The sequence below is a fragment of the Vicia villosa genome, unplaced genomic scaffold, assembly GCF_029867415.1.
Source record: "Vicia villosa cultivar HV-30 ecotype Madison, WI unplaced genomic scaffold, Vvil1.0 ctg.000561F_1_1, whole genome shotgun sequence".
Lineage (NCBI taxonomy): Eukaryota > Viridiplantae > Streptophyta > Magnoliopsida > Fabales > Fabaceae > Vicia > Vicia villosa.
This window is the reverse complement of record NW_026705256.1, coordinates 689,388-702,289: the sequence shown is the minus strand read 5'-3', so window position 1 is coordinate 702,289 and position 12,902 is coordinate 689,388. Positions and strand designations below refer to the sequence as shown.

General features: G+C 35.1%; 1 protein-coding gene across 1 annotated transcript; it reads right to left on the bottom strand.

Moving 5' to 3' along the window:
- Positions 1-1,867: 1,867 nt before the first annotated feature.
- LOC131629373 (mogroside IE synthase-like) lies at positions 1,868-4,066 on the bottom strand. The gene is made up of 2 exons (XM_058900164.1): positions 3,406-4,066; positions 1,868-2,752 (listed from the first exon to the last, which is right to left on the bottom strand). Exons 1-2 carry the CDS (start codon positions 4,036-4,038, stop codon positions 2,012-2,014), a joined length of 1,374 nt encoding a protein of 457 aa, XP_058756147.1. The 5' UTR covers positions 4,039-4,066; the 3' UTR covers positions 1,868-2,011.
- Between the last annotated feature and the right edge of the window lie 8,836 nt (positions 4,067-12,902).

The window sequence follows — 12,902 nt, the reverse complement described above, 5'->3', positions numbered from 1 at the left end:
TTTTATAAAAATAATATTTTTTTAGTTATTAAAATTATTTTTTATGTTCATAAAAAATTAAGGCTGGACCGAGTCAGTTGGATCCAAATCCCTCTGTTTCAAACTGGTCTCTCCTTAGTCTTATGCTCGCGATAGACTCGAAACAGAGCAACATAATGCTCTGTTCTCTCCACTCTCGATTCTTTTCCGCCCTGAAAGGAGCTCTTAGAGCTCGGACGAACCCACACGCCATGAACATCAACAGCGAAACCCTCTCAATCGCGTCGTTGTCTCACGAAATCAAACAAGACGCAAACAACAATGAAAAACCCTAATCCCCAAATCAAATCCAACCCCAATTCAATATTCAATAGTGATTACATTTTACACTGTGGAAATCGATAAATGTAAGAAGAAATAGAAAAGCTATGAATAACAGAAGAACCTCAGGTATACACTTTGCTCTTTAACTTGATTCTTCCTCTTCTCTATAGTTCTTCATGCTCATATCCTTCTTCTGCATTTTCTTGGTCTGCTGCGTGTCTGTTGATGTTGTAATTTGGTGAGTAAGTGTTTATAGAGTGTGAGGTTTTATCTGTGTTGGCGTGTTCTCTTGTTGCTTTATGATGCTTGTTGCAAAGGTTATGATTGTTAGCATTTTTGTTGTTTTTGTTTAGTTTCAGTTTAGTGAAATTGCAGATCTTACAAATGATTATCATTGAAGAGAAAGGCATTGCAAATGGAAATGGAGAACAAACACTTTACAGTGATGTTCATCGGATGTATGTTTGTTGTATTTTCTTTTGTCACTGTTATTGATGGCTGCTTGAATTTATTTGGTTTGATGAAGCAGGTTTGAATTTGTTGTTTACATAGTGGAGGATTCAGAGTGGCTTTGTTAAGCTATTGTATATACATAGTGGATGAATCAGCTCAATGGATCTGGCTTTGCTCTGCCAGAAGGTTAGACTATAATCAGTATAATTACCAAAATGGATTCGCTACGCTTTTGTATATACATGTTCACTTGATTTAATCTCACGCATTCTCGATACAATTTCCATCATGTCAAAATCACACTGTCGGAGCTCCATGCGATGTCATGAACCAGATGGCTTCAGCATGCCGAACTCGTAACAATGCAAGGAATCTGTTGAAGCTTGTCGGAGAGTATGGACTTAGGTGCAAGAGGGAGCTCTGGAGGGTTCAGTATGCTCTTATTCGGATCTGTAACAATGAAAGGAATCTGTTGACACTGGATGAGAAGAACCCTCGTCGGATCTTTGAAGGTGAAGCACTTTTGAGGAGAATGTTTCAATATGGTCTTCTTGATGAAACTTAGAACAAGCTCGATTATGTCTTGGCTCTCACTGTTGAGAATTTTCTCGAGCGAAGACTTTAGACACTTGTCTTCAAGTCTGGAATGGCTAAGTCCATTCATCATGCTAGAGTTCTTATCAGGCAAAGGCACATCGGGTACTTCGATCTGAACTAACTTAATGTAGAATTTCGATTTGACCTTTTTATAAAACATGAATGGAAATTAATATTTTTTTCCAATTGTACTGAATGTTAATGGTTCATCAGTATGATTTTTGTTTACATCTAATCATTTTAATCTGCTAGATTTCTGTTTACCGACATGTTTTATAGTCTTTTGTCATCCTTGAATCACCTATTTTGCTTCTCCATAACTATAATCAGTGGACCGGTGTTAATCATGGTTTTGGAAAAGGATAATGCTAATGGTGTTAATCATGATTTAAAAATATATTACCTGCGGATTTATCTGCGGAATACAGTTTCCTGGGGATTTACCTGCGAACTTACCAGCGGAATTTACGCGGATTTACCTGCGGATAATTTTCAGCGGATTTTGCTGCGGATTTACCTGCGGAACTTCTTGTCGAAAATATTACCCACAAAGGTTTTAGCTGCATTTATGCGCAGAGAATATTTAGTTGATAAAAAAACTTTATTTAAAAAGATATAACTTACATAAATATCACTATTGTAAAATAAAATCAGGTGACTAGTTGCTTTTTGTAATGCTTGTAAAATGAAACAAGCTATTAACAAATTCAGTAATATTTTTATGAGAGCTTCCCCCAACACCAACAGTAGCTGTTGCTAAAGCCTTTAATTGCTTGACATTGCTCTTAATAATTTTCCCTTTCTCACCATTCATAATTTCCAATATACAATCCTTCATTCCATTTCTTCTCACAACTTGTTTCTCATCACTTGGAACCCTAATTCCAATTTTCCAAACATCAACAATAAACTTAGCATTGGTAGCTTGATCTGACCATTGTGGCATTGCAACAATTGGAACACCTAAGCTTATAGCTTCCAATGTAGAATTCCATCCACAATGTGTTACAAAACACCCTATAGATTCATGAGCTAGAACTTTTAGTTGAGAGCACCATGCTACTACTAAGCCTTTTTGTGACTTTTTTTCAAAATCTTTGGGGAGTTTAGTTTCTTCTGAGGGTCTAACTACCCATAAGAAATAACTTTCACAATCTTTTAAACCAGAAGCTACTTCTTCTAACTGCTCCTCATTGAGTGATGCTAAAGTACCAAAAGAGACATAAACAACTGACCCTTTTGGCTTATTGCTAAGCCATTCCATGCACTCTTCTTCACTTTTGAATTGTGTTGCACCATAATCTTCATCATATTTAATTCGTTTGTCTAAGAACATGGATGGAATGGAAGGTCCTATTGTTCTAAAATTGGGCCAAATCTTCATAGTCCAATCAATTACCTACAAAGAACAATCAAACCTGACTCATTTACTATGTATTATTTCTATAAAAAAAAATTAGAAAATAGTTTGTTTGAATTATGCGCAGTTTTTAAACAAATGATATTTTTAAACAAATGATTAGATGTATTGGTTTTAATATAATAATTAAAAAACAATAATAAATATCATGTTAATATGGTAAAGAGACAGAGAATAAATTCAAATAAAATATTATTTTAAGATGGAAGATGCCAAGATGGAATAAGAAAATAAAATTTGTCTATACTATAAAATAGTTTTAAATACATATTTCACAATTTAATAATAATAATAATAATAATAATAATAATAATAATAATAATAATAATAATAATAATAATAATAATTTTCTTTTATTATTAGTCTAAAAGTCCATACATTCTCAAATAAATATATAAAGAAGAAAAAAATACCATCATCCAAATTTAAATTTAAAACTCCATATAAAATATCTCCACAATCAAACTACTAAATTGTAAGAGAGAGAACATCAATACTTTACGTAAATATATAATTGGTTGTTAGATTAATTTGATTGGACAAAAATTATTTATGGTGGATGTATTGAAATCATATTTTTAATAAAATGCTTATTCTGATACAAGAAGAAGAAGAAAATCAAGGTTATTTACCTCTTGGTCTAGCTTGTAGAAAGAATTGCAAAGGATCCAATCAGCTTGATCAAGATTAGAAAACTGATTCACCGTTAGGTCAAGAAAACTTTGATCTTTTTCATAGTTTAATAAAAAGGAAGGCATGTCCCTTCGATGCAGCAGAGGTAGCTCCGGAAGAGAAACCTCTTCTACATCAAGAGGAATCTGTAATTTTCCTATGAGAACATGATAGTATATACTATTAACACCAACATTTTGAGTTAGAAAAGGAACTCCAACAATTCCAAGTTTCTTTGTAACATCAAGAACCCAAGGGTAGAAAGCATCATATATAACACAATCAATAGGGTTGTTTGTTCTACAAATCCTCTCAATAAGTTTTTCAAGATTTGGTGGTCCTACTTGCCAAAAACGATCCAAATATGTCCTAAAACCTTTTGCTTCGCTGAATCCGCCGGAGTCGAAGCCGTCGGATATGGTTTCGAGTGTAATGGAAGGTGGTAGTTTGTGTAACTTATTGCCAAAGAAAACGGTTGTGGATAGGGTTACTTTTATTCCTTCTTGTTGTAAAAGTTTGGAGAATTGTAGCATGGGGTTGATGTGACCTTGAGTTGGAAATGATAAAACTAAACAATGTACTTTGTTCTCCATTTCAAAATGTCAATGTTAGGAGAAGGGATCGAGTGATTTATGGAACATAACTAAGGAGTGACAACTCATTGATGCAGAAATTTATGATATTTTATTTTCATAAGCGGACAAATTTAAGGTTGGCGCATCAATAATTTAAGCACTCTTTAATTTAAATATTGCCTATGATTAGGGGTGACATAACGGTCCGCCAAACCTTATACCTCCCAAAAAAGAGTGGAGTAGGTAAGTCCGTTAAGTCGAAATGGGTCAGAAAATCATGTCCGTCCTGTCAAGGTGGCGGGTTGGCAGACGGCGGGTCTATCCGCCTTTTTTTATATTAATTTATTTTTATATTTTTTTAAATAGATTAATAGACTTTTTTTATCTTTCAATTATATTTTATACTTATTTTTTAAAACAGGTTTTTATAAAACATCTCTTTAACAAATTTTATTAAAAAATGTTATATATATATATATATATATATATATATATATATATATATATATATATATATATAGAGAAGGGATCATTTGACACCGGTGTCAAAGTATTAATTTTGACACCAAATCCTACCCCTTTATTCTTAACAATTCAAAGGTTGGGATATATTTCCTTAAAAAACTCATGTGTTAGTTATAAGTAAATGTATCCTAACCTTTGAATTGTTAAGAATAAAAGGGTAGGATTTGGTGTCAAAATTAATACTTTGACACCGGTGTCAAATGATCCCTTCTCATATATATATATATATATATATATTTATATATATATATATATATATATATATATATATATATATATATATATATATATATATATATATATATAAATTAAACTATCAAGAAATAGAATTAACTATAAAAATATACAAACTTAAGGTGGAATAGGCTGAACGAATAGGCGGGACGGACTTTGATGGGCAGAGAATTTTGGTGGGGCGAACATTAGCAGGCGGTGGATTTTGGTGGGACGAGTTTTGACGGACGGTGGACGGAAAATCACAACCTAACCTGCCATTTTATGACAGGTGTTCAGATCGGACCCGACGGCGATCCGTTTTGCCACTCCTCCTCATGATAACATCACTATTTAATTTAAATATTGCCCATGGCAACAACATTACTTATTAATGGTTTTTTTTTGTTGCCAACAGTCTTCTTATAACAAAAGGTTAAAATTTTGATCAACCAATTGTTAATTTAACGAAATAGGGTTCAGTGTAAGGATGGCAAAAGAAACTTTAGGTGGGTTTGGATTTTTTAAATTAGATGCCTTTAAAAGTTATGAAGGGGTGTTTGATATTCACATCGAATATGTTCTTAAATATGCTAAGCTTATATGAATTTGATAAACTACAAATTTATGTGTATTTCCTTATATTATTGTGTTGTTCTTCATTGAAAATATTCAAAATTATGCTGCATTATATAGTGTGAGTAGTTACTTGTACCGGTTTAAAAATAAAAATGTTTTCATTGTAATTTAATTCTCCTATTTTATTTTCCAGTTTTGGACTATCGTTTTAAAATATAAATTTAGTTTTTTTAAAGATTTTAATCCCTCCCAATTTGAAACCAAATTTCAATGACACCGTTGTTGGAATTAACTCCAATTTTTAGAGATAATTCAAATTAATTTTGATGAATAAGAATTAATTCTTTGGATTGAATACTCCTCTTATTCTTCATTTTTCACTTGAGTGAATCAACCACTCCTTAGTTGCAACATGATTCACTACACATAAATTTTGAGAAGAAAGAAAAATGAATCGGAAAAGAAAAAGAGAAATTAGGGGTCGAGAGAAAAGGAAAAGAAGATGGAATGGATTCTACAGAGTTTCTCTCTACTTTCAAACTGAAAAATTTTATTCAACTTTTCTTCACACCTTAAAATATAGGGGTATTTCCCTATTTATAGCTGAGTTTTCTTATTCACCAAGAAGACTCTAACTAACTAACTAACTAACTAACTCAGCTAAAACACAAAATAAATGCTAAGTTTAAGCTTGTCGAGGCTATCTCCTTCGTCGGCTTTCTTCGACACAAAGGATTTCGACAACTACTTGTTGTATTCACTACAACACGCTGGGGCTTCAAAAGCGCTTATTTTGGGCTTTTAAAGCGCTGTAAAAGCTGGCGCTGGCGTAGGTAACAAAAGCGCTTCTGAAAGCGCTCTGGTAGACTCCCCCTATAAGAGCGCTTTTCTGGAAAAAGCGCTCTGGTAGGCCCCCTATAAGAGCGCTTTCCTGGAAAAAGCGCTCTGGTAGACCCCCCTTTAAGAGCGCTTTTTCCAGCAAAGCGCTCTGATAGCTCCCCTATGAGAGCGCTTTTTCTGGAAAAAACGCTCTGATAGCCCCCCCTATAAGAGCGCTTTTCCAAAAGCGCTTTCGTATGCTGCGTTTTTTTTTTTTATGCTTTTTTATTAATCTTTGGCAGCGCTTTTACTAAGAAGCGCTTTAGTAAGTAGATCTTTAAGAGCGCTTTTTAAAAGCGCTGTCGTTGCTAAATGAGGTATTTTAATGTGCAGCCTGTAATTTAATCCTCCCAGTCGACCTGTAATACTTTCGACCTGTAATATGTTTTCAACCTGTAATATTTTCGACCTGTAATATATTTTCGACGATATTATTTCAGCCATCAGTAAGACAATATATATACTAATATAATACCATTATAATATCCAAAATTATATATATACATCATTACAACATCAATAATATTATAGTTCAAATCGACACAAATCCTACATGAAAAATTGCTTAATATAAAATTGACACAAATCCTCTTTGATTTCTTCCAACTTAAGTCTCGGGTACCCAGCAGCACGGAATTCGTCAAGGTACTACAAAACAAAAACATAATATGAATGATATATTTAGTTAAATGTAATAAATTATATGAAATTATCTTAAGTTATAAATTCATACCGTGAGCGGAATCTCTAATTGATTCGCCTGAAGGATTTCTTTCATAAACCTCAAAACAAAGTATCCGCAATCGTAACTGTTTCGCTGTTGCGGACACTACATAGAAAAACAAATAAGATTCTATAGTTGTCTTGTTTTATCAAGTAGCATAAATATTATAAGCAAAATTGTGAAAAATAATGTACCTGCACTTGGATCCAAGTAATGTTGTTTGATTTAGTCCGGGATACCTGTGCGTCCCGTTGACTTCGGAACACTTGTATTGATCTAATTAACAAATATATAAAAGCATATGTTTAGATCAATCCCACAAATAAGTAAATATATAAATATACACGAATATATATTTAGAACGATCCCACTTACAAATCAACGATGTCCTTCATAGCCGGATAATTGGTCCATTCACCATTTACCGAATTCAGATAATACACGACTTCCCTTATAGGGTTGATAGCAAGCAGCAACCAGTGTGCTCTATAAATCAAAACAATAGGTTATATGAAAATTTTGCTATACACAAAAGAAACAGAGATTAGATGAACAAAGAATGAGAAACTAACCCTACTGGTCGGGTATTATACGCCCAAAGATGCAGACTTTCTGTATTGCCGGTGGACATGAATCTATCGACTAAGCGTTGTCTAACTGATTCCGGTTCCAAAGCAATTGCCATTCCGCTGCAATGGGCGGAAGACACGAAACGGAATCTGTTAGACAATGGAGTCCCGCGCAACACTCTGTCATACAACAACCTTAAATAAAAACATAATAAACATTAGATTATTTTCATTGAAATGTGTAAATAAATTATATTGTGGGACTAATTAAATAATATATCGGATGAGTGAATATTACCGGATGTATGAGTGCATATTACTGACGCCTAGTTGATCATGCCTAAAAATCTCTTCCAAGTCTTCAATTGTAATAAGTGACTTGAATTCAATACCGAAGACACTTTCATCCATATTGATTTCACGTAAAGCACCATCCTTCAAATCGGACATATCAACCATTGTTGCGAGCGTCGACCGGTATCGAGGCACAAAAGCACCGCCTTTTTTTGCCGCTGGCTTCTGAGGACCAGTGGGTGGTACGCTACGAACTTGCTGCGTCACTTGTTGTGACTCCCGAGCGGATGCCTAAAAATCATATAAGTTAGGTAAAATATAAAATCATGCAGATTTAGATTCAGATTATATATTAACACTTTAAATGTACCTCTTTTAGTGATGCAACAGACTCCTCCTCCTGTAAAATCTCTTTACCCTTAATTGCGGGTTTTATAGGAGCAGTCTAAAATTAAAATGTAAAAAATAATTAATAATTATAGGAGCAGTCTAAAATAATTGACATTCGAAAACTAAATGATTCATAATCGTTTTCAATATACCTCATCACTAATGGTAATGAGCTCCGAGGGCCATGCAACAAATGATCCTATTGCATCTCGCAGCAATGTCGTCTTTGAGACCATGTCAGGTACCGGTAGCATTGCATCATGATCTACTACAACATCCACCGATACTTTCAGGTGTCCATCCGGGAGCGGTCTATGGTGAAGTAAATCTCCCAAAGTGTTGTGCACTTTTCTCTTGCCAACTAGTCGATAATTCGGTGACGATAAGTATAGTTGGCAAGATGAAATGCCCTAAACCAATAGTAAATATAAAGTCATTATCATTAATAAAATAGAACAATTTGTAAGGAAAAAATTTTATAATTACCTCGGGAAATTTCCTTTGACAGTTGATACTAGCCTTATCACTAGTTTCTTTCACCGATGAAGTGTTGCACTTTTCTCTCATATACATCTCTTTATCTCTTTGCAATTCAGAGACTTGTGCTTGCAATTCCTGCAACTTTTGCAACACTTCTTCATTGGTAAGATTTGATCTTCTCCTAGGACTCTTGTAAAAAGAGGTTGGAGTCACACCATGACCCTTACCCCTCACCCGACCGGGATACTCAGGAGCATCTAGTGCTCTACTAAGTACGCTCCCCTCACCGGTGGATACCGATTGCGACAAGGTCTCCTGTAATTCATTTACATTTCAATAATTATTAGTGGAGATAAAAAAATCATTTATATATTAAAAAACATTTGATTTAATTAAAGACACAGTATTATACTTACACATTCAGTATAAACTCTCTGAACATCGGGATCGACAGCTTGATTCTTGCCCACACGAGCTTCCTTCCACAACACATGTACAGGAAGTGAAGTTTCCTCACTTTTAGTCTCCTCTAACTATGCATTGACACAAATGATAAAATCGTCAAATAAAACATGCACATTTAGACAATTAATTAAAACGCATTTCTATTTACTTACAATTTTATCCTCTAAGCGTGCATATCCCAAACGCCCTTTTTTGTATGGATACGCGGGTTTGGATGCTCTCGCACTATTCGTGGCACTCCTTTTCTGAAAATCTTCATCTCTTTGCTTTACAAACTCAGCCCAATCTTTTTCACCAATGAAGATCTCATACTTTTTGGCCGTCCCGGTGCCTCTTCAAGAAAGTTTCCATCTTTATCCTTAAGATAGGTGTTTGTCAAAAAAGCTTCCCACCCTCTATATCTTTTGCCGGCCAAACTAAGTATGTAGCGTCTACGATCATCTGGTATCTCAAAAGTCCTCTGCAAAAAAACATACGCATAGTGTGTTAGTATAAGTAATTTAAACAATTTATCGTCAAGATAATAACAACAATTAACCATATATGATATACCTGAAGCTCGTCCCAAATCGCTTTTTTTTCGCATCCAACTCTAAACTTTTCAGATTCCATTTAGCTACGGAGACCGGAATATGCATACGAACAAGTGTACCAATATAACTTGTCAACTTTGCAGAATTAGGACCAATTGCTTGATTTTCAGAATTCCATTCCAATCGGTATACTAATCCTTGGTCTCTATGTCGAATGATTCCCTTCATAATGGTGATGCCTCGTGCAACTTCTTTTGCTTCAGTATCAGGTGGAACATTTGTATCCGGAGCATCTCTTTCTTGTGAGTTTTCTTGTGAGTTTTCAGGTGGAGCATCTCTATCCGGAGCCATTGAACCTGTATCAAACAAACTAAAGCACATTAGTACACTATTAATAAGCTAACAATCTATACAAGTCAAATGGAAGTCAAACCATGCATGTACAAGTAAATCGGAAACGAAATCGGTACAAATCAAAATAAGCGTCAAAAAAGAAAGTTGTCGGAATTGAACGAAATTTACATGGCTATGGTAAAACGTCCCCACGGACTCAAAAATAAAGTCGGTTTTCCGAAATTCAGACCCTAATCCCGACTTTTGATTACGGGCAGAAGCAAAACCGATAAAGAAACAGTCCCGAAATGTAAAGATAAGTGCATGAGCAGCTCCGGAATCGTCAAAATAGTATAGTTACATGCAAAGAAGTCAACAAACGGATACATGGTTCAAAAGTTATGTACAAAACGAGAATATACACCAAAATTGAATAAGTACTATACTATTGAATAAAACAATCGGTACAAATTGAATAAAGCAAATTAGTCGGAATATGTATACTATTACCTTTATCACTAACGTCTCTTTCTTTTCTTGGTAGGATTGTGTTCTACGCGTCTCTTAACAACGCGGACGGTTGGATTGATCCAAATACCCTCATTATGATCATTTCTAGTACAAGATTCATTCTCATTTTAATCGTTTCTTGTACAAGATTCAATGCCAACACCAATATCACCTTGATCTTCAATGTTTTCATCAACTATTTTGTTAGATAAAAGCACTATAGACCATTTCGTACTTGTCGGATCATTGACATAGAACACTTGTTTAGCTTGAGAGGCTAGAATGAAAGGCTCATCTTTGTACCCTACCCTATTGAGATCCACTTGCAAAAATCCTGACTTATCCATTCGTATGCCACTATTATTTTCAACCCACTTGCAACCAAATACAGGAATCTGAAACTTCGCATAATCAAACACCAAAATGCGCTCGATAACCCCAAAATATGACAAATTTGCAAATTTCGGATTTAAGTCATTCGCACTTGATATGTGCATTGCTTCAGCTACCAAGGTAACACCACTATTTTGCATAGTACTTTTATCATCCTGTTCTTTGGTATAAAATGTGTATCCATTAATTGCGTATGCGCTATAAGAAAGCACAATTACACTTGGACCATAGGCTAAACATCTCAACCTTTCTGTTACTGAAGCAGGATCTGAACGATACTTTGAATAAATATGATCCCTAAACCACGGTATGAAACTTCGATTGTGCTCTCATACTATCCAGTTCTCATTTCTATTTGGATTTAAGTCTCGGAGAACAACCTTGTGCATTTCAACATACGGCTCAACCTCAATCTCATTGTGCAGAACATACAAGTGCGCCTGATCCCGTTCGACCATTGATACTGTCACAACTTTATTTCCAATTAGCCTTTTTCCTTCTTTTTTTTCGACAATATGAGATTTGGGGAGTCCAATTGATTGAACATTTGACAGATATTCAGTACAAAACTCAACCGCTTCTTCAACAACGTATCGTTCGGCAATACAACCCTCCGGTCGACTTCTGTTTTTCACGTACCCTTTTAATATTTTCATATAACGTTCAGCAGGGTACATCCATCTCATATAAGCTGGTCCGCACAATTGTGTCTCTTTCACAAGATGAACGACTAGATGAACCATTATGTCAAAAAACGAGGGAGGAAAATACATTTCAAGATCACATAAAGTAACAACTATCTCTTTTTGCAATGTTGGTAAGATCGCGGGATCGACCACCTTACTGCAAATAGACCTGGAGAAGAAACACAGCTTAGTTATTGCGCTTCTTACTTTTTCTGGCAGAATAGAACGTATACCTATTGGTAAAAAATGTTCCATTATAACATGGCAATCATGCGTCTTCAAACTCTTTAACTTGAGGTCTTTCATGGACACAAGTCTTATAATATATGAAGAGTAGCCTTCTGGAACTTTAACTTCACTGAGGAACTTACACAATGTTTTCTTCTCCTTTCTAGATAGAGTGTAAACAGCAGGTGGCAGATATGTTCGTCTTCCTTTAGTCACGGGTCCCAATTCAGTTCTCATTCCCATGTTTACCATGTCCTTCCTTATGTTAAGGCCATCCTTAGACTTTCCTTGTATATTGAGTAACGTACCTATGACGTTGTCAAATACATTTTTTTCAATATGCATAACATCCAGGAAATGTCTTACGTACAACGACTTCCAATATGGAAGTTCAAAAAAAATTGACTTCTTCTTCCACCCACCCTTGACAAGTGAATGTGCAAAAGGCTTGCCAAACTGAGTGCTCACATCTTTCACCTTTTCAAAAATTTGATCACATGACAAAAAAGGCGGGGTTGTACCATGTTCGGCCTTTCCATTGAATGCTTTTCTCCACCCACGGTAGTGATGATTAGAATTTAAGAATCTACGATGACCGAGAAAGACATTCTTCTGACAAAGCTCCAATCGTGTCGTATCGGTTTCGTCTTCACAAACAGGACACGCCTTTTGACCTTTACTGTTGTACCCGGATAGATTTCCGTATGCTGGAAAATCATTAATTGTTCCAAACAACATAGCCCTCAAGTTGAAACTTTCCTTCCTATACCCATCGTAAACCTCCACACCGTTCTCCCATAAAAACTTTAAATCTTCGATAAAGGGTGCCAAGTATACGTCTATGTCATTCCCTGGTTGTTTAGGCCCAGAAATTAGCATAGATAACATCATGTACTTACGCTTCATACATAGCCACGGAGGTAGGTTATAGATCATAAGAATCACAGGCCATGTGCTATGCGAGATACTTTGAATACCATGCGGGTTCATCCCATCAGTAGACAATGACAACCAAAGGTTTCTTGCTTCTTTTCCAAATTCAGGATAATCAGTATCAACTTTCATCCATTATGGTGAGTCT